General features: G+C 32.3%; 2 protein-coding genes across 4 annotated transcripts; one reads left to right on the top strand and one right to left on the bottom strand.

The window, feature by feature from the left end:
* Positions 1–537: 537 nt before the first annotated feature.
* Positions 538–6,043, top strand: LOC120278223 (ribosome biogenesis protein WDR12 homolog). Of its 2 annotated transcripts, none has more exons than XM_039285168.1 (15): positions 538–620; positions 712–883; positions 990–1,090; positions 1,196–1,302; positions 1,567–1,602; positions 1,684–1,769; positions 1,967–2,034; positions 2,112–2,222; positions 2,332–2,466; positions 3,251–3,394; positions 4,146–4,254; positions 4,345–4,481; positions 4,569–4,604; positions 4,693–4,793; positions 5,330–6,043. In XM_039285168.1, exons 2-14 carry the CDS (start codon positions 721–723, stop codon positions 4,783–4,785), a joined length of 1,326 nt encoding a protein of 441 aa, XP_039141102.1. In that variant the 5' UTR covers positions 538–620; positions 712–720; the 3' UTR covers positions 4,786–4,793; positions 5,330–6,043. The 2 variants fall into 2 exon arrangements, with proteins under 2 accessions (XP_039141102.1, XP_039141101.1); XM_039285167.1 differs by having other exon boundaries at positions 5,333–6,037.
* Positions 6,044–11,494: 5,451 nt separating this feature from the next.
* LOC120277289 lies at positions 11,495–19,083 on the bottom strand. Of its 2 annotated transcripts, none has more exons than XM_039284072.1 (10): positions 18,922–19,083; positions 18,747–18,812; positions 18,581–18,646; positions 15,423–17,607; positions 15,171–15,316; positions 13,117–14,838; positions 12,932–12,980; positions 12,598–12,836; positions 12,252–12,356; positions 11,495–12,051 (listed from the first exon to the last, which is right to left on the bottom strand). In XM_039284072.1, exons 4-10 carry the CDS (start codon positions 17,577–17,579, stop codon positions 11,826–11,828), a joined length of 4,644 nt encoding a protein of 1,547 aa, XP_039140006.1. In that variant the 5' UTR covers positions 17,580–17,607; positions 18,581–18,646; positions 18,747–18,812; positions 18,922–19,083; the 3' UTR covers positions 11,495–11,825. The 2 variants fall into 2 exon arrangements, with proteins under 2 accessions (XP_039140006.1, XP_039140007.1); XM_039284073.1 differs by having other exon boundaries at positions 11,877–12,055; positions 12,255–12,356.
* Positions 19,084–21,218: the final 2,135 nt, after the last annotated feature.

The raw sequence follows: 21,218 nt of genomic DNA, 5'->3' as shown, positions 1-21,218 counted from the left end.
ATTAATTCTCATTTTGTGCATTTTATGTGCATTCAATATTTTACTTCCCAAACTAGAGCTACATATCAATACAGCTGCAAATGCATTGTCTTGTTTTTTTTTTCCTGTGATTTATAAATGATTTATCTTTGTCACCAAATTAGAGAAAGCTTTTCTAGATGCCAATTTTAAGATGTTTTTTTGTTTGGATTATTCTTTTATATAGTTGAAATTTTACCGTAAAATAAGCTAATAATTTTTTTTTTTTAAATATAAACCATAAAATGTTGTATAAGTAATATACATAATTAAAATATTTTTCTAGGTTAACCAAAAAAAAACTATTCATTTATTACCATTTGAGAAAAGTCATTTAAGTTTAAATTAATATAAATATTATTTTTATTTTATTTTTCCCAGTCTTTCCCTTGGTTTGGGTTATTTCAAAATTCAAACCACCCTTATCGGGTCGGATCTTTAGCTTTTTGGATCGGATCCGAAACTTATCGGATCGGATCGGGTATATGTTCTTGAACCCGAACCATTATTAGGGTTTTTGGGGTTCCTTTCTAGGGTTTTAGAGCTGAGGGCCGCGAGGCGTGATTTCCTGGAATCTCGAATTCTCGAGGTCTTGATCCCAGGTTTGATTTCGATTTCCAAAAAATGGAATGTTTTTTTTTATTGATTTCGATTTTCTTGGGTTTGATCAATGGTTTTGGTGTTTGATTTCAGATTTCAGCCATGAATTTCAATGGTAGCAGTTCCGAAGGATCCAGGCAGGTCCGGGTTCGCTTCTTGACGAAGATGCCTCCCCCGTTGCGAGCTCCGACGAGCGCCATTGCCGTTCCTTCAAATCTCACTCGGATGGGCCTGTCTGAGATTGTCAATCTTCTCCTCAAGAATGGTATTTTTGTTTTTTTTGTTTTTTTTCTTATTTTATCTTCTCTTCTTGAATTATGGTGGATTTTGTTGTTAATTGATGTTGCTAAGATGAATTTGTATGAGATTAGGGAACGGTGACTACCAACATCAACCATTTGATTTTCTTGTTGATGGTGAGCTTATTCGCATGCCGCTTGATCAGTTCCTTCTTGCCAAGGGCATCTCGGCGGTGAGAAATTATGATTTTTTATTTTCTTGTGTCTTTCACTACTTTTTTTTTTTTGTTAAGAGAATGGTGATTCTGATTGGCAACTGGATTTTGAGAGGATTGCAGGAGAAAGTTCTTGAAATTGAGTACATTAAGGTTGTTGCACCTGGAAAGCAGCAGGATCCTCTCATGCATGATGACTGGGTCAGTGCGGTTGATGGTTCCAACCCTAGGTTTGTGAATATTCGACCAGAATTGAACTATTTTGAATATGCATGCCAAGATGATGCCTGGTTTTTGCTGTTTTGATGTGCAGCATACCTGTTGTCATTTTTCAAAAGAAATTTCAAAAAAAAAAAAGCACATTATTTATAACAAGTGCTATATGAAAACAATATGTTGATAATTTGTTGTATACTTGCATTCCCATGTAGTTCATAACTTACTGCATTTTCTCCTCATCCTGGTTCATATTGCTAACTTGTTTCATCTTTCAGCTTTATTTTAACAGGTTGCTATGATGGTTCTGCAAGGTACAACCTTGCATTAGTTTTTGTCACATTTTCATTTATGTGATCTTGCAGACAAGTTCTCACATTATTTGTCGTGTTTAGGCTGTGGGAAGGTGGAGAATCGTGTTCTCATGTACTTGGTGGACACAATGGTGCAATCACTTCAGTTAACATAATCAAATATAAAGGTGGTTGTTTTAAGATTTAATTTGTTTTCATCAGAAAGTTTACTATATTATCTGGGTGATTTTATGCTCCAAACAAAGTCTGTCTCAGCAGAACTTTAGGAAATCTAACAAAACTTACTGCACACATATACATACTTAATTTTATTTAGTTCAATGCTATTCAGTGTTTATTGATAATGTAGTCTTTGCTCTTGTAGGGATTCATGGGGAAAATAACTTCCATTTAGCTACTGGTTCAAAAGATAGAACGTTGCGGCTATGGATGGTAAGTTGTCTTTCTCAACTCTAACTGGAAGGAATCAAGTCAATTTGGCACAGTATGTGACCTTTATATAATTGAAGTTAAATGCAGTTGAACCTGGGAATTACCCAGTTGAGGTTCGAGCTTACAAGATATTGAAAGGACATAATTCTTCTGTTCAAAGCATCTCAGCTGCACCTTCTGGAGATATGGTCAGCACTTCTTTATTGCCTTTCTAATTGATCTCTTTGACTTAATTTAAAACCCACAGGTTCATTGACCTTACAATGTTGTACCCTTTTTTTTTTTTACCTGCATTAGTTGTGTTCTGGTTCTTGGGATTGCTCTATCAAGTTATGGGATGTGAAGAAGCCTGACACTGAAGATGATAGTGTGTCAGTAAAGAAAAGGAGGGTGGGATCCAATACAGTCTATGGAGAAGAGCCCCAATTTGAGGTATTTATAATTGTTTTGCCAGCACTTGTTAATTGAAACAAAGAGGCTTTGCTATGCAATTTTATCAATAACATTGATATATTCTTTTTGCTGAAGACACCAAACTATTGAACTCTAGCTAGTGAAGTGATAAGTAAGAAGAAATTATAGTGGAAATATATGGCAAATTGTGAGACTGTACAACTTAAATAGATGTACTATTTTTACTGGAGTCAAATATTCTTTTAATTTGAAAGGTTTATAGTGAAACATTTCTTACTTTAGAAAATAATTTTAGAGATGTCCCTGATCATTATGAAGTGGTACCTAGGATTGCAGGAGGTTCATATTGATCTTATGTATTTTGGATTTTGGATAAGCAGCATGTTGCTTTTTTTTTCCAACTTATATCGGTTTTCCAAATTGCACATGTGCTTGTATTAGTGTCATTCTTTTAACCCAAGTTGCATTTGTGAGAAATTCTTCCATTTGAGATGCATGAGTGTTGCTTGTTTTTGTTGTTAGACTCACATTCTAGCATTTTGTGTTTCATAATGTCATGCTTATTTTTTCTATGCTGTATATGGATTTTTATGCAAAAGTTGCTTTTTATCATGCAAAGCTATGAGCTTGTTAGAGTATTAGGGACTGTTGCTGTGAGAACAACTGCAAAGATTTTAGCTAGTCACCTTTATTGGTATTTAGCTATTGAATGAATTGGATCATTGGCTGACTCTGGCGATTAGTAATGATTCTGTTTTTTCTGAACCATATACTTGTTCTTATCACAATGTTGGTTTGTCAGGCAGAAGCTGCATCAACTCTTGTAGGACACACACAGTGTGTATCTTCTGTTGTCTGGCCTGAAGCAGACACAATATACTCAGCATCTTGGGACCATTCTATTCGACAGTGGGATGTTGAAACAGGCAAGGATCCATGGAACATGGTATGCAGTGGTCATTTTATTGGCAATTTATTATTTTATGAATAAGTTTATTTATAATTTATATATATTGGAGAATGAAGCAATATTTTCTTCTTTGTCAAATGTTGGTCAGTGTTTTGTGTTTGTTGTCGGTAGGATTTATGCTCAAAGATAATCTTATTAACTTAGAGAACTAAGTAGAACGTAGGGAACTAATAAGCATATAAAGAACCAAAGAAACATGTAAATAACAAAGAAGAACAAAATGAACTTGGATGGTGGTGGTTGGGTTTATTTAAGCCTTTCCCACATGATATTAGGCACTGAATTGTTGCTGACTGGTTGATGATTGGTGTTGATTGCTGCTGCTAAGTTACTGATTTGATGTTGATATGCTGATTTGTTGAAATTAATTGCTTCCTTTGAGATGCCTTGGCCCTTAGGTGCAATATCATGAAACCAAAAGACAAGTCATCATGGTCCTGCCATGTTGGTTCTGCTCTTATCCCATCACTCAATTATTAAGAACCTCTGTTATTTGCTGATTTGTTGGACTTCCATTGTTGTGAGTCTTGTGACAGTTTTCATTTTCTGTTTTGTTCCTTATGCATTGATGATTTAATGTACCATATTGGTTGGTTTAATTTCCCCATGTTCCTGTTGTCTGAAGAATCATCAGAATGGTTGCACTTGTCATAAAGCCTAACATCTAGCATGATGCATTTCTTTTGACATTCTATCCCAGGTGGTACTAAAGTAATGCATTATGTAGGTTTGTGAGAAAGTTTTGAATTGCCTTGATGTGGGAGGTGAGAATTCTGCTCTTGTTGCTGCTGGTGGTTCTGATCCTATCCTGAGGATATGGGATCCTCGTAAACCAGGTAAACAATGCAACTCTTTTCTTTCAAAATTAATGTCTACCATTTTCTTGCTTTTAACCCTGGCTGAAGTTGCAAACCCTTCCTCCACAGGAACTTTGGCTCCTGTTTTTCAGTTTGCATCTCATTCATCTTGGATAACTGCTTGCAAGTGGCACCCCAGATCATGGTTTCATTTGCTTTCTGCTTCATATGATGGGAAGGTCATGTTATGGGATTTGAGAACAGCGGTATGATCTGATACTTTGTGTTTGTAATTCCTTGGTCTATTTGGCATAAGCATAATCTTTTGCTGCATGCGTTTTTTTTTTGTCCAGTGGCCCTTGGCGGTTATAGATTCGCATAAAGATAAGGTGTGCTGTTTCCCTTTTCCCTTACCAAGTGCCAAGTCCGAGCTGATGATTTTAAGCCGTTTTACTTGATTATATTTTTATGGTGCAGGTATTATGTACAGACTGGTGGAAAGATGATAGTGTGATTAGTGGAGGAGCCGATTCAAAGCTTTGTATTTCTTCTGGAGTATCAATTCCATAAAATCACAGGTTGGATTACTTGTTGATGTTTGGAGCATATTATTAATTAAACATATCTGTTTTCAGTAATTGATAAAAAAAACCTATGGAAAAATAGGGGTTATTCAGATTTTACAAAAAAAGCAAAAAGAAAATAAACACAAAACTGGAATAAGAACATTAAATCTGACACATGAAACAAAGAAGAGGACAAGACCAACTCTTGGTTTCCTGGCTTTCGTTCTGCTTTTTATGCTGTCTCCATGTCACAAACAAACACACCAAGTACCACACCAAACAGTGTAAAGCAAGATCAACCATTAGATTTTACCTGGTAAATGGAGAAGAGAGGAAAGGTCATATCAGTAAACAATCTCATTTTTTTGACTATGCCTCATACTATATGTCTTTCAAGCATGAGGAAATTTGTTTAGATGTTCGCCTCAACTTGAATGTCTCAAGACGTAGTGTTATTATTGTTAAAATGTTAAAAAGCTCTTGTTCTGATTACTTAATTGTTATTCACTTTTCCAATTAGATTAGACCTTTGAGTGTTTGCTCTGTAGCAGGTTCAGAAGCATTCTAATCCTAATACATGATGGAGTGGACTTGTAGTTGGATCTGTCTTGAGGACATCAATAAATCCACTCGCCCTTGCAGCGTGGCCGATTTCAGCATGGTGGATTTTTTGAGGTAAACCTACAGAAGAAGCTTAAATTTTGGAAATTAATTTTACATGTTAAGAGAGTTTCCCTTACCCTGTTTTCCGGTTACACCCTTGATTAATTATTTTGTAACTTATTTCTAGCTATGCATGCTTTTGTCGTATTATTATTATTTCAAACGTTGCCACTGTATCTTATTTTTGCACATGAGACCACCTTAGAGGTTTTGTATGGGAGGCATTCCACTGATTACTTGGGGCATCTTGTTTAACCTAAATGGTGCAGTGAAAAGTTTTTAGACTTTGTGATCATCATTGTGTTTTGCAGGGTTAGTGAAAAAAAAATTTAATTAGTGAGGATTGGATTTATTTTGAGATGTGATCATTTGTTAGCTTAGTTGTGAACAAACAAATGCTACATTTGATGTTCACATGACATGATGCTTTTAACATAGATTGATGTTACCATTGGGATGTTATGCAACTGGTTGTACCTTAAAAGCTTCAACAGAGGATTTTCTTAAGAGGCCTTCAATCCTTTTTTAACAAGAAAAATAAACTAAATATGAGCACTTGTGTGTATGTATTTTGTACATGTACAAAGCTACGTGTGGCAGGTGCTATTTTGATTTTTGAAATATGCTCAGTTGGAAAGGGTAGAAAAATTGATGTATATAAATATAATGTATATGCATGAAATAAATTGTTTGTGTCAGTTGATCAAATATAATGAATACAGATGTAATAAATTGTGGGTGATAATTGTAGTTTTGAATTAGAAGTATAACATGTATACAAACCTATAAAAGTATAAATAACAAAAAAAAAATTCTGAAAAGAAAAAAAAAATTTTTAATTACAGGTTAATTGTAATTTGGTGATTCAAATCTGAACAATTTTAAAGGCCATAGTAGGGAAGAAAACACAATCTTTTGCGTTAAAAACTTTCATTTATACATAGTACAAATTATAAAGAATTTATTTTTTTATTGAATTAAATTAAATATGTTAGTTGGGTTAGATGTGATTATATAAATTGATATTTGAAAATTTTCTTAAAAAAATATTTTTCTTTCATTGAATAAAAATAAAATTTTTTATAAGAGTTTAATTGTAATCATGTGGTTGAGATTTGGACAATTTTAGAAGGCTATATAGTAAGGAAGAATCTTGAAGGTTTTGAATAGGTATTTTTAATTTTAACCCTACTAAAAACTCAAATTATAAAGACTTTTTAGAGAATAAAATTAAACTATTACATGGGGTTAAATGTAATTATGTAAATTGACATTTGAGAAATTTTAAAACGTTATGTAAAGCAAAGCCTCTAACTTTTTAAATGACATTTTTCATATATAATCCCATAAAAAGTAAAAATTACAAGAGAATAAAAATAAATTATTAATAAGGGGTTAATTGTAATTTTGTGATTAAGATTTGCACAATTTTCAAAGGTTATAGTATGGTAAAATTTCCAAAATTTTGAATAGATACTTTCATTTATAACCCTACAGAAAGTATAAATTATAAAGATTTTTTTTAAAGAATAAATCTAAAAATGTTACTGGAGGTTAAATATTATTATATAAATTGATATTTGAGTACTTTAAAAAGGCTATACTAAGAAAAAATCACCAAAGTTTTGAATAGATACTTTCATTTATAATTCTAGGAAAATTTTAAATTATAAAGATTTTTTTCAAAGAATAAAATTAAAAATCTTTCAGGGGGTTAAATGTAATTGTAAAAATTGATATTTGAGAAATTTTCAAAGGCTATAGTAAGGAAAAATCTCCAAGATTTTGAATTGATATTTTCATTTAGAACCCTACAAAAAGTATAAATAATAAAGATTATATCTGTAAAGAATAAAATTAAAATGTTACGGGAGGTTAAATGTAAGTATATAAATTGATATTTAAGTAATTTTTAAAGGCTATAGTAAGGAAAAATCGTCAAGTTTTGAAATAGATGTTTCCATTTGTAACCCTAGGAAAAGTACAAATTTTAAAGATTTTTTTCAAGGAATAAAATTGAAAATGTTTCGGGGGCTAAATTTAATTGTAAAAATTGATATTTGAGAAATTTTCAAAGGATATAGTAAGGAAAAATTTCCAAAATTTTGAATTGATATTTTCATTTATAACCCTAGGAAAAGAATAAATTATAAAGATTTTTTTTCTAAGAATAAAATTAAAATTGTTTCGGGGGGCTAAATGTAATTGTAAAAATTGGTATTTGAGGAATTTTTAAAGACTATAGTAAGCAAAAATCTCCTAGATTTTGAATTGATCTTTTCATTTATAACACTACAAAAAGTATAAATTATAAAGATTTTATTTTTAAAGAATAAAATTAAAAATGTCACGGGAGGCTAAATGTAATTATATAAATTTATATTTGAGTAAATTTTAAAGGCTATAGTAAGGAAAAATCTTCAAGTTTTTGAATAGATGCTTTCATCTATAGCCTTCGGAAAAGAACAAATTATAAAGATTTTTTTTCATAGAATAAAATTAAAAATGTTTCGGGGGGGCTAAATATAATTGTAAAAATTGATATTTGAGAAATTTTCAAAAGTTATAGCAAGGGAAAATCTCTAAGATTTTGAATTGATATTTTCAATTATAACCCTACATAAAGTATAAATTATAAAGATTATATTTGTAAAGAATAAAATTAAAAATGTTACAAGAGATTAAATGTAATTATATAAATTGATATTTGAGTAATTTTTAAAGGCTATAGTAAGAAAAATATTCGAGTTTTCGAATAAATGTTTTCATTTATAACCTTAGGAAAAATACAAATTATAAAGATTTTTTTTCAAAGAATAAAATTAAAAATGTTTCGGGGGGCTAACTGTAATTGTAAAAATTGATATTTGAGAAATTTTTAAAGGCTATAGTAAGGAAAAATCTCAAGATTTTGAATTTCTATTTTCATTTATAACCCTACAAAATGTATAAATTATAAAGATTTTATTTTTAAAGAATAAATTGAAAAATGTCACGGGAGGTTAAATATAATTATATAAATTTATATTTGAGTAATTTTTAAAGGCTATAGTAAGGAAAAATCTTCAAGTTTTTAAATAAATGCTTTCATTTATAAACTTAGGAAAAATACAAATTATAAAGATTTTTTCCATAGAATAAAATTAAAAATGTTTCGGGGGGCTAAATGTAATTGTAAAAATTGATATTTGAGAAATTTTCAAAGACTATATAGTAAGGAAAAATCTCCAAGATTTTGAATTGATATTTTCATTTATAACCTTAGAAAAAGTATAAATTATAAAGATTTTATTTTTAAAGAATAAAATTAAAAATGTCACGGGAGGTTAAATGTAATTATATAAATTGATATTTGAGTAATTTTTAGAGGCTATAGTAAGGAAAAAGCTTCAAGTTTTTGAATAGATGCTTTCATTTATAACCCTAGGAAAAATACAAATTATAAAGATTTTTTTTCCATAGAATAAAATTAAAAATGTTTCGGGGGGGCTAAATGTAATTGTAAAAATTGATATTTGAGAAATTTTCAAAGACTATAGTAAGGTAAAATCTCCAAGATTTTGAATTGATATTTTCATTTATAACCTTAGAAAAAGTATAAATTATAAAGATTTTATTTTTAAAGAATAAAATTAAAAATGTCACGGGAGGTTAAATGTAATTATATAAATTGATGTTTGAGTAATTTTTAAAGGCTATAGTAAAGAAAAAACTTCGAGTTTTTGAATAGACGCTTTCATTTATAACCTTAGGAAAAGTACAAATTATAAAGATTTTTTTTTCAAAGAAGAAAATTAAAAATGTTTCGGGGGGCTAACTGTAATTGTAAAAATTGATATTTGAGAAATTTTCAAAGGCTATAGTCAGGAAAAATCTCCAATATTTTGAATTGATATTTTCATTTATAACCCTACAAAATGTATAAATTATAAAGATTATATTTGTAAAGAATATAATTTAAAATGTTACAGGAGGTTAAATGTAATTATATAAATTGGTATTTGAGTAATTTTTAAAGGCTATAGTAAAGAAAAAGCTTTGAGTTTTTGAATAGATGCTTTCATTTATAACCTTAGGAAAAGTATAAATTATAAAGATTTTTTTTTCAAAGAATAAAATTAAAAATGTTTCGGGGGGCTAACTATAATTGTAAAAATTGATATTTGAGAAATTTTCAAAGGCTATAGTAAAGAAAAATCTCCAAGATTTTGAATTGATATTTTCATTTATAACCCTACAAAATGTATAAATTATAAAGATTATATTTGTAAAGAATAAAATTAAAAATGTTACAGGAGGTTAAATGTAATTATATAAATTGGTATTTGAGTAATTTTTAAAGGCTATAGTAAGGAAAAATATTCGAGTTTTCAAATAAATGCTTTCATTTATAACCTTTGGAAAAGTACAAATTATAAAGATTTTTTTTTCAAAGGATAAAATTAAGAATGTTTTGGGGTGTTTTGGGGGATAACCGTAATTGTAAAAATTGATATTTGAGAAATTTTTAAAGGCTATAGTAAGGAAAAATCTCCAAGATTTTGAATTGCTATTTTCATTTATAACCTTAGAAAAAGTATAAATTATAAAGATTTTATTTTTAAAGAATAAAATTAAAAAATGTCACGGGAGGTTAAAATGTAATTATATAAATTGATGTTTGAGTAATTTTTTTAAAGGCTATAGTAAAGAAAAAAAGCTTCGAGTTTTTGAATAGACGCTTTCATTTATAACCTTAGGAAAAGTACAAATTATAAAGATTTTTTTTTCAAAGAAGAAAATTAAAAATGTTTCGGGGGGCTAACTGTAATTGTAAAAATTGATATTTGAGAAATTTTCAAAGGCTATAGTCAGGAAAAATCTCCAAGATTTTGAATTGATATTTTCATTTATAACCTTAGAAAAAGTATAAATTATAAAGATTTTATTTTTAAAGAATAAAATTAAAAATGTCATGGGAGGTTAAATGCAATTATATAAATTGATATTTGAGTAATTTTTAGAGGCTATAGTACGGAAAAAGCTTCATGTTTTTGAATAAATGCTTTCATTTATAACCCTAGGAAAAATACAAATTATAAAGATTTTTTTCCATAGAATAAAATTAAAAATGTTTCGGGGGGCTAAATGTAATTGTAAAAATTGATATTTGAGAAATTTTCAAAGACTATATAGTAAGGAAAAAAATCTCCAAGATTTTGAATTGATAGTTTCATTTATAACCTTAGAAAAAAAGTATAAATTATAAAGATTTTTATTTTTTTAAAGAATAAAAATTAAAAAATGTCACGGGAGGTTAAAATGTAATTATATAAATTGATATTTGAGTAATTTTTAGAGGCTATAGTAAGGAAAAAGCTTCAAGTTTTTGAATAGATGCTTTCATTTATAACCCTAGGAAAAATACAAATTATAAAGATTTTTTTCCATAGAATAAAATTAAAAATGTTTCGGGGGGCTAAAGATAATTGTAAAAATTGATATTTGAGAAATTTTCAAAGGTTATATAGTAAGGAAAAGTCTCCAAGATTTTAAATTGATATTTTCATTTATAACCCTACAAAAAGTACAAATTATAAAGATTTTTTATTTTCAAAGAATAAAATTAAAAATGTTACAGAAGGTTAAATGTAATTATATATGTTGATATTCCAGTAATTTTCAAAGGCTATAGTAAAGAAAAATCTTAAAGTTTTTAAATAGATGCTTTCATATATAACTCTAATAAAACTACAAATTATAAAGATTTTTTTTTTTTCAAAGAATAGAACTAAAATTGTTTTGGGGGGCTAAATATAATTATAAAAATTGACATTTGAGAAATTTTCAAAGGCTATATAAGAAAAAATCTACAAGATTTTGAATTTATATTTTCATTTATAACCTTGCAAAAAGTATAATTATGAAGATTTTCAAAAAAGCTATAGTAAAGGAAAACTGATAGGTGAAGAATTCCTGACTGTATATGTGAAAGTTAGATCAACAGTGAAGTACATTAAAGGCATAAAACTATGGATCCTTATCTAAAGATAAACTAAGACAAACGAGAGTTAGAACTTGCAACAGGAGCCTTCTTGACATGGATTTCTTCTTTTTTTTCTCAGTGTGTTAATGTCAGTTCCATTACATCTTTACATCCACTTGAAGAGGACATTAAATTGTCATGAATATACAGAACCTATACTAACACAAAAGAAAAGAAAGGCAACAAAAGAGTCATTTACAAAGGTAGAATGCACCTGTGAGATTCCCTCGGATGATTGCAATTAATTTTCTTCTTTGCTCCATCCATATGTTTATAGACTATGTCCAGATATATGTCAGTAGAAAGGCCAGAGTGATGATCATAAAAAAAGAGCAGAGAATGAATTGCTTAAAAACTCATAGTGAGAAACAGACAACCCCCTCTAAATGATTAGAAGGCATGGATGTTTGTCTGACTTGCCTTTGTAGAAGTTTCCCAGGAGGGAAATCAGAAGTCAATGAGGTCTCTAGCCTATCAGTTTTGGAGCGGCCATGGAACTTTGCAAAACCATGGATGATGGAGCACCTCTCCAAGTCCTGAAATTCCATCCTAACATCTGATATTGAAGCCCGATTTTCCAATCTGAGAACCAAACAATAAAAAAAAAGAATGCTGCTAACTTTTGTCATGGGAAAAGATCAATCTTGAAATAAAAAGGCGAGGAAGAGACATTCAATGCATACCAATAAAACATAAGAAATACAGGCATATCATAATTTGTAAATGGCAACCATTGAATAAAAGGGGATTCTCTTTGAGTACCACCTGAAGATTATTCATACCTGAAAAAATCACTTTCTAGCTTCCTTGATTTATCAATGAAATCTTCCATGGCTTTCACGAGAACTTCGCCACCTTCTATATGGAAAGTCCTTTGCCTTGTATTCCTGGCAAGATATTACAAAACTTTAGAAGGCCATAAGTCACAGGAATACATGTACTGAATGTGAAGCAATTATCCTGTAATTCCTAGTCATGAAAGCATTTATGCTGTACAAAAGCTCAAGCTAATACACTGCCTCAATAATCTACATATGAATCTTATTTTAATTGTAAACATAATTGCATAGGATTTTTTAGAATATAGACATGCATGTGACACTCATAAGTTGCTGCATGGTTGCTTACATGTTTCTGCTGTCCGAGCACACAGATGTATTGTTTCCCAAGGAAGAGATCAGACTACAAGCATTTCCCAGAGCTAATTTAGCAATATAGTATAACACATCTTCATATGAAATGAGGGCATTTGCCTTGATAATTTCTGCTGGAACAGACATAATGATTTGCTGCATTAACTGAGTTGTCAAAATAAGCCTCTTGTGAGCAGGTACTAATGGTCCATCTCCTATCACCATATTTTCAACCTACAGCGACAAATGAAACTCATAAAATCAATATCACATGCAGCATAAAACAAACAACAGAAGAAATAATGAAGCATCGAATGACGCAAGCAGACCTTCTCCATTAACCTATTGGTGGTCTTAGCCCAATCCATCTCTGTCTTGCTATAAACAAAAATAAGACATTAATTAGTAATGCGAAGGGTATTAACTTCATCAACCACTCATTGTCCAAAAACTTCGTCAGACACAAATTCTAGCTGTTAGCATTGTCAATTTATGAAGTTAATAAAATTATCACCTCATACTGCAGAGCCTTTGGGAACCCTGTGTGAATGCCTTGTGCCATGGTAGTAGCTCTGGTGCTTCCCTCTTGCGTTTTTTTTGCTGTGGAACTACAAGATGACCCCCAGCATCTACAGGCCAGGACTGAGAGGCCATGGCAGTCGGAATAACAGATTGTGTAATTTGCCTAAATCTATCTCCCTGACACGCATCACCTTTTTGCTTCACCAAATTGTTATCATTAAAGTTGTTGGAATCTCTTCTTGAAAACCCATTCCTTGCAACAGTTTTTGGACTCTGCTCCGAACTGTTAAGGCCATCACAGACTAAAATCTGCCCATTTCTAAAGATTCCAATTTTTTGGCCAGGCAAGGCTGGAGTAATCAGAGCATTGGTTTGATGACATTCACTTTCTCCTAAAGATGCTAGAGTAGATCTCAAACTGAGAAACTGAGTATTATTTTTGGAACATTGCTGTCCACAACTAGGTACATCCTGAGAAGGCATATCCTTTCCACCAAACTCCAATGATCCATCAATACCTTTTTCTGCCATTTGCCTTGATGAAAAGCCTAACATTTGGAGACTAGAAGCAAATAAATTCTGTTCAGAAGTTGTGGCATGATCACTTTTAGTAGGTAGCTTGAACACAATGTTTTGTTCGTTAACATTATTGCTAATGATCCTCGAGTCTGTCTGTTGGGCATTATCATCTACATCCTTGGAAGAAGGTATTTTTTGCAAGGAATTGCATTTGTCACGTTCTTCAAAGATGACATGTTGCATGCCAGTAGAATATGTATCAGACGGAGCACTAGCTCCTTTCTTGCTGCTTGGATAATCAACCATCTTTTGAATCAAAGAATTTGTTTCCCCACTCTGAGACAATACACCCTGAAGCTGAACCAGATTAGAGATATTCTGAAGCTTCACTCTGGATGGGCATTGTTGATCTGATGGTGTTGCCCACACACCATGCAACATCTCTGATAAACCTCCAGCTACCCCAGGTTTTGAGGCCAATTTTGTATGATCTATCGAGTGTTCTTGAGACAAACTTCCTCTAGGAGTACAGGTTATCTGTTGTGGATGACCTTTATTAACTGAATAAAATTGTGAGGACAAATTTCCAGAGGAATTTCTGCTTGACATTGTGGCAAATAATGCCTGAGAAGATTGATCAGCCAAAGGTTTGTCATAAAAGTCCTCTGTCTGCCTAAAATGTGCATTATAATTGAGATGACCTTCAAGAGAAAGATTTGTGGGGTGTGCTTCCACTCCAAGATAAGACCTATCGCAGATGCTTTGTTGGAGTTGCTGCCTACTAAGTTGAGGAAGAGCAGGAGAAGCAATGGCTGTAGAATGTAAACTACTTTGACAAGCATCATGAACTTGACTTGCAGATTGACCAGTCATGATAGCAGATGGAGTCTGTTGGCCTCTGCTCCCTGCCTCTAAATCAACAGGCATTGAAACAAAACCTGATACTGTGCTCAAAGAAGGTTGCAAGGGAAAAGAATGGTTCGAAAATAGTTTCTCTTGCGATGATGGGATGAACTCTGGGGTAAAATTTAGTGAGGCAGAGGGCTGGTTCTGCAGCATATTAGAAACAACACAATTTGGGGCAGCAGATGCAGGTGACCCCAATGGTGTCTTGTGATCATAAGAACGAAAATGGGTAGAACCGTTGCCCTCTCTTGATTGGTCTACCTTGTGAAGAAGTTCAGGCGTATTTTGACTGAAATGCATACAGTTCAGAATTTTGTTAGAAAGCAAAATAGTAATCATCTCTGTTTATTGCTGTGACATTTGCCAGATGATGAAGCATAAAGAAATAAAGTCACATACAAACAAAGAGGGTAATAAAAAGTTAAGCAACATATTATAGTATTATACAGGTAATAAATAACTAGTGGGTGTCTACCACTCTCCTTGTTAATAAGTTGTAAGTCCATCATAAGTAAAACTAAGCAGCTGACCATTAATGAGTTCCAGTAATGTAAGAATGCCGATGAATGGTCACTGTCTTGAGAAGTGGAAAACATAGTAAAAAGACAAATTCTATATTACCTTGTTTGCCCAATCCTTTTCTCCTGGGGAAAAGTAGCGGTTGATCTATCAATGGCAACAGATGTTGGCACATGCTGACTGACAGCCCAAGTAGATTGCATCCGCTCAGCTTGTTTTACTGTTGTTTCTGAATCTGTTATGTTTCCCTACAAAAAGTATGCCCAAAAATCAAAACGCCAAATGGAAACTAAAAGATCTTGGAAAAAGTAAATGATCACTAATTTTATCAGAGATAATAGGACAGACAAATACCTTCCTCATATTGGCAGCATTGCTAAAATTGGGTAGCCCAGGAAAATGCAAATGATCAAAAGATCCTGGATTTTGGGATTCCGAGCCAAGGGCAAATGACTGAGAGGAACCCTTTAAATATGGCCTTTGATTTAGGGCATCACCATGTGTAATTTCGAAATCTCCCATTCGATGATGCTGACCCCTGTGAGATGCAAGGCTCTTCCCAAAATACTGGCCAGATGACTTTTGGCTGCTACTTAACAAAATACTGGATGGTCTCCCAGCAAATGAGGAGTTATCAGTTCCAGCATATTTCTGTCTATTGTCATATGATACCACAGTATCTTTGGCAGGGGCATTCAATAACATATCTGAAGCTTGTTGGCCCAAGTTTGGCTGATGCTGGTGGTATTCAGTTGAATTTCTATTGGAAGAATCACTAGCAGCATGCCTCCCACAATTGAAATGTCTCACGTCACTTGCTTCATCCATTTCCCAGTTCAACTCCGAGCTGTTTGAGATGATTGTAGGCACAAACTGATTGGCATCAGGAACTTCTATGGACATCTCCAAACTGCCTCCAACAGACTTAACTAACTGCAATTCACCAAATGAATTCGAGATCCAGCCATGTGGCCGCTGCAGTCTCTCACTGAGTTGATCAACAACAGGGTGAAACTGGGTCTTCTTTGTCTCAGCCCAAGTATCTGATGTATTCTGTGCATCAAACTCCATGTTAGCAGAATTTGCATAATTTCCTGACAGTTCACACATCTGACCAGGCCATGTACCACATGAAAGTGTAGTATCCTGGATATGAGCTTGATTACTACTACCAAAATATTGCTCTTGATGGCGACTTTGATACAGCTGATTGTTGTTCATTTGTTCTCCTTGCTGCCAAAAGAAATGGTGTGCACTGTCAGATAGTATCCCTTCATCAAGTTCATTAGAATTTTCCAATAAAGCTTGCTCAACAATAGGAGCAGGAAAAGAATTTGAGCTTTCATCGGCATCACTACAGAGTGGGAAAGGCCTTGAAGTCAATGAAGATGAACCCTGGAGGCCATTTTCATTCAATATAGCTGAGTGGCTCCCAGATGATAATTCTGCATTTTGGAAAGTCAAGTCACTCCAGTCTTCTTGGACCACCATGTCACTACTAGAGGCTCCAAGAGCCTCTTGCATAAGAGCACTCCAACTCCCACTCTGAATAGATGGGCATGCACTGGAATACTCATTACTATCCAAACGATTTCCATACAGATAACCTTCTGCGCCTACATCACATCTTTTGGAAGAGGCATCCCAACAAACATCTTCATCTTGGCTTGACAAAAGCCTAGGTTTTCTTTGGTCTAAAGTAGCAGCATCCGAAGAAGGTTTTACCTGAGAAACCAATTTATCTTGCAAGCAACCAGGCCAGTCAGCTTGCTCTCTACCTTGAAGATCTTCGTTAGTAAGTTGAATACTTGCTAATCCAGAGCCACTGTTCAGGCTTTGTACCGGAGTTTCCCTGAAAAATTTCTTTTCTTTAAATCCCTCACTAGAAACCAAATTATCATGCTCCAAACAGGCTTGGAGTCCATGCTGCTCACTTTGAGAAAAATCTGACAAAACGAACTGAAATGATGCCTTCTCAGCTTGGTTCCTATCCACATAGATCATTGCATCGGCACAACCATATGACAACCCTTGGAATTGCGAGCGGCTGTCAAGAGAACCTCTGCCAGTGGAAGCAGGATTGCCACATGAAGACGGATCAAGAAATTGTGGAAGAGAATTTGCAGATTGAATTGCCTGATGAGAAAGAACATTCGGAAGGCCATGCATTGCCGGTATTCTACTGTGCTGTGCACAGTTCATGATCCCAGGAATGACCATTTGAGAGCTAGGAGGTACCTTTCTGTTGTGCCCCATCATCTCATTTGACCATAGACAAGTCGATGGCTTGTTATTGGCCATTCCAGACGGCATAGATGGCAGTTGATTGGCTAATGTCTGCGTTGTGACACCATAAATCTGGCTAAGTGAATTTTGCTGCTTTGTGTCTTGATGTATTTGCTGAAGCTGTTTCTGTCGGTGAATCTCTTTTAGCTGTTTGTACATCAAATATTGTTGCTGTAACTGAAAGTCTTTCTGTCCAAGCTGCCGTGTGGACTGTGATTGTGACATTCTTATTACTGAGTTTAGGCTCCTCAAACTGTTGCAAACAAGCGAGTGAATCAAGATTGGATTGGGTAAAGATTCAGAAGGCCATCAGTGCGTTTTCAAGTACGAATGTATACTTAAATATTTTAGTTCAATTGACAACTTGAGATAATGACAACCCAAGGTGTTATCTAGCTCAAAGAGGCTGTGAACCTTCTCAAGAATTTGACTCTCAAGCATTAAGAAAACCAGCAATGAAAAGCGCTGTAGAGCAGGTAATGAAAATTGATCAATAGGTCCATTGCAAGCTATAAAAGATTTTCGGTCATATATAGAAAGGAAAAAAAAAATGCATAGCAATCCAATTAAGCACGATAACAATAATCCCTGGACATCTAACATAGATATCCAGCATCTTTTTATCTTAGTAACCTTGTTCTTGTCCTAGAGATTTTAAGTCTTGTTTAGCAAATGTATGAAAAATTGATTCATATCCATATAAGAGATATGATGTTAGACAAGGAAAAGCACTTCATTCCCAATCTGCTAACTATTATGCATTAACTCACAAACAGATGCCCTGAATGGAAACTCCTTTCTTAAGTATTTATACAAATTGCTCTTAAGAATTTCACAAAAGTGCAATTCTAAAAGTACAAAGAACCATAAAAACACTCAACTGACAGAAGCAGGACTTACTAAACAAATAACAATTTAACAAAAAGGCATGAATCTCTATCCAGCCATAATTTCCAATTAAAGTTGGTGAATAATCACAAGTTCATAAAATTTGCAACCAAATAAAAAATCTGAAGAGCAGAAAGCACATTCATGGAAAAGATGAACTTAATAAGCATGAATAAAACATTGAAATTTCATTATAACCCACCAGTATAACTATACAGATGAGTTGGAGGTAAAGTTGAGATTATAAGACTACACTCTCCAAAACAAGGAAACCAACACATTTCATTACTACAATTTAAAATATACTGCTGATAATCAAGCTAAAAAATCATTCTTACCACTAGTTTCAGCTTGTATCAATCCCTTCACTAATTCAATCCAGCTTCCAATCAAAGATTTAGGAACTGAAATATTACATCACCGGAAGAGCAAAATCAGGAACTATTCATCCAAACATGAACAGAGAAAAAAACATCATCAAAAAACACTCCAACCAACAAGTACCTCCATAAAATGCAGAAGAAAAAAAACTAGATTCTCATCCCCTCCACCCAATTCTCATCACAAACACTACCAAATCATCAGAAAATCAAACAAAAAGACAGGAAAAAATTAAAATTCCATCAATTAAACCAGTAAAGAAAGGAAAATCAAAAGCTCCAAATCTAAGAAAACTCACAGCGTCCAAGCTCCCAGCAATGGAGATCCGAATCGATGATGCAACTTGAGCTGAGCTTGAGCTTGGGGTTTCAAGCTATCCGCCGAGAAATGGGAATCGAGCTTCTCCGGTTTCGAGGGTTTCACCGGCGAGAAAGAGATCGAAACCAGTGGGCATGCGAGGTGTTCAACATACGAAGAAGAAGAGAAGAAGAAGGCACGACCCCGAAGCGGATTCGGATCTCTATCTTAGGATCCGAACTTCACAGCACCGTTGGATTCCAGACGCTTGATCTTGGCCGTTGATCGCTCAGTAACGGATAAAGTAACGGCGTTATTGTGATCATTGCACTGGCTTAACGGAGCTTTGTCGGCCGCCTTGTCCACAAAATTTGTTTTTTAATTAAAAAAATATATTAAATATAATATAATATATATATATAAGATTTTTAATTAAAAAATATTAATTAGAATAAATATTCAATCCTAACTGGCTATAGAATTAGAGAAAAAAAAAATTAAAATTAAATTTTTTTTTTTTTATAAACTTATGTTGTGTGTGAAGGTATGAAGGTAAGAGTTACATTTGAATTATAATGACAATTGTGATTAATAAAAAATATTTTTTGAATATAAATAAACGGTTCAATATAAATCTATATATAAAAAAAATTAGACATTAAATATCAAAAAAATCTATTTATGTTTTTGACTTCTTTCGAAAGGACCCTCAACAGATCAGACATTTTCTTATATAATTATGAAAAAAAATTTATAATCTAAATATTTATATTTTTTACATATTTTAAAAACATTTAAAAAATAAAACCAAAATACCAAAAAAAAAAGAATTTATAGTAATTCTTTTTTTCTAATTAAAAATATAAATATGAAGAAAAATTTTCTCCTTCATTATAAATATATATGTATATGATAAAATGTGAATAAATCATATCATAGACATAATTATATATAAAATTAATCTCTCAATAAATTCTATTCTCGTAAAGTTTTACGAAAATTAAAATTTAAATTCATCTCATTGGCAGAGCATGAACATTCTGCAAAAGAGACGTTATACTAATAAATAAGTTCATTGATTATAAACATTTTTTTTCTTGTAAATATAAACTTTAAAAAAGAAACACAGGCAACACGGACGTTAGCAAAAATAAGTCAAAGAGAAAGAGAGAGAGAGAGGAATGACAAAAGGACAAGCAAAAGTGGAAGAAATCCTAAAAACAAATCTATCCATCAAGTCTGAGTCCCATGTTTCACAATGTATGTGAAGCAGTGAGAGAGAATGAAACATAGAAAGAATGGAATATTTATTACACAGGACCAACACTGTCCCTTTCTCTTTTGGAATGTTATGTGGGTCAGACATTTAAATTTCATGATAAATAATAATAAAAATAAACAAATCAAAGACAAGTTTAATAGTAGTAGATATGGAAAGAGAAAAAAGAAACAGAAAGGAACATGACTAAAGAGTGTTGTCATTGATTCAAAGAAGCAAAAGGTTCCGGAGAAGTGGGAATGAATTGAATAATGATTCAATAGTACTTGGTTGAAGTGGAACATCATTCATTAAGGATATACTTGGCTTTTATCAAGTGGTTACTTTGAGTATAGGGATGTTTGGTTTGGCTTTGGTTTTTACTTGTTACTTTTGGAGGACTGATGTGATTGTGATTGTTTAATAGTTTGTTATTTTTTTTTTTTTGTCTTATCTTGAGACTTTAAATCAATGAAAATAAAAACAAAAGTTTATGTAATGGTTACTTCATTTTGGAAAGGTTCTTTTCTTTTAATGGTGTTAAATAGATGTAAATTAGATGATGAATTATTCTTTGTGATGTTTAAATAACTGTTTTATTGTGCTTTTTTTATATTATTTGATGAATTTAATTTGATTGGGTGCCAAATAAGATGAATTTAGAGGAATTACTTGCTAATCATCATTTCATTTCCAAATGATGTATGTAGGAATGTATTCAATTGTATATAGCTTTTATTTTATTTTGGTGTTTGACAAGGGTAATTCCTTCTTTTTTTTTCAAGGTTATATATATGTGTGTATTAAAATATGAAAAGTACAATTATGAAACACTTTTTATTTTTTGTAGTTTGACTAAGTCATAACTAAAGTATTTTTTATTTAAATCAAAACTTAGGTATATACTCAAAAGACCTAACTTGATGAGGAGAAATTTATTAAACAGAAATAATAATTCTAGGGAATGTTATAAATAATGAGTTTAATTGGAATTTTAAATTAAGATGATCACATATATATAACCGGCGGCAAGTAAATAC

This window comes from Dioscorea cayenensis, chromosome 15 (assembly GCF_009730915.1).
Source record: "Dioscorea cayenensis subsp. rotundata cultivar TDr96_F1 chromosome 15, TDr96_F1_v2_PseudoChromosome.rev07_lg8_w22 25.fasta, whole genome shotgun sequence".
In the NCBI taxonomy this organism is placed as follows: domain Eukaryota; kingdom Viridiplantae; phylum Streptophyta; class Magnoliopsida; order Dioscoreales; family Dioscoreaceae; genus Dioscorea; species Dioscorea cayenensis.
The sequence above is the reverse complement of the archived record's forward strand: the minus strand, read 5'-3'. Positions and strand labels throughout refer to the sequence as shown.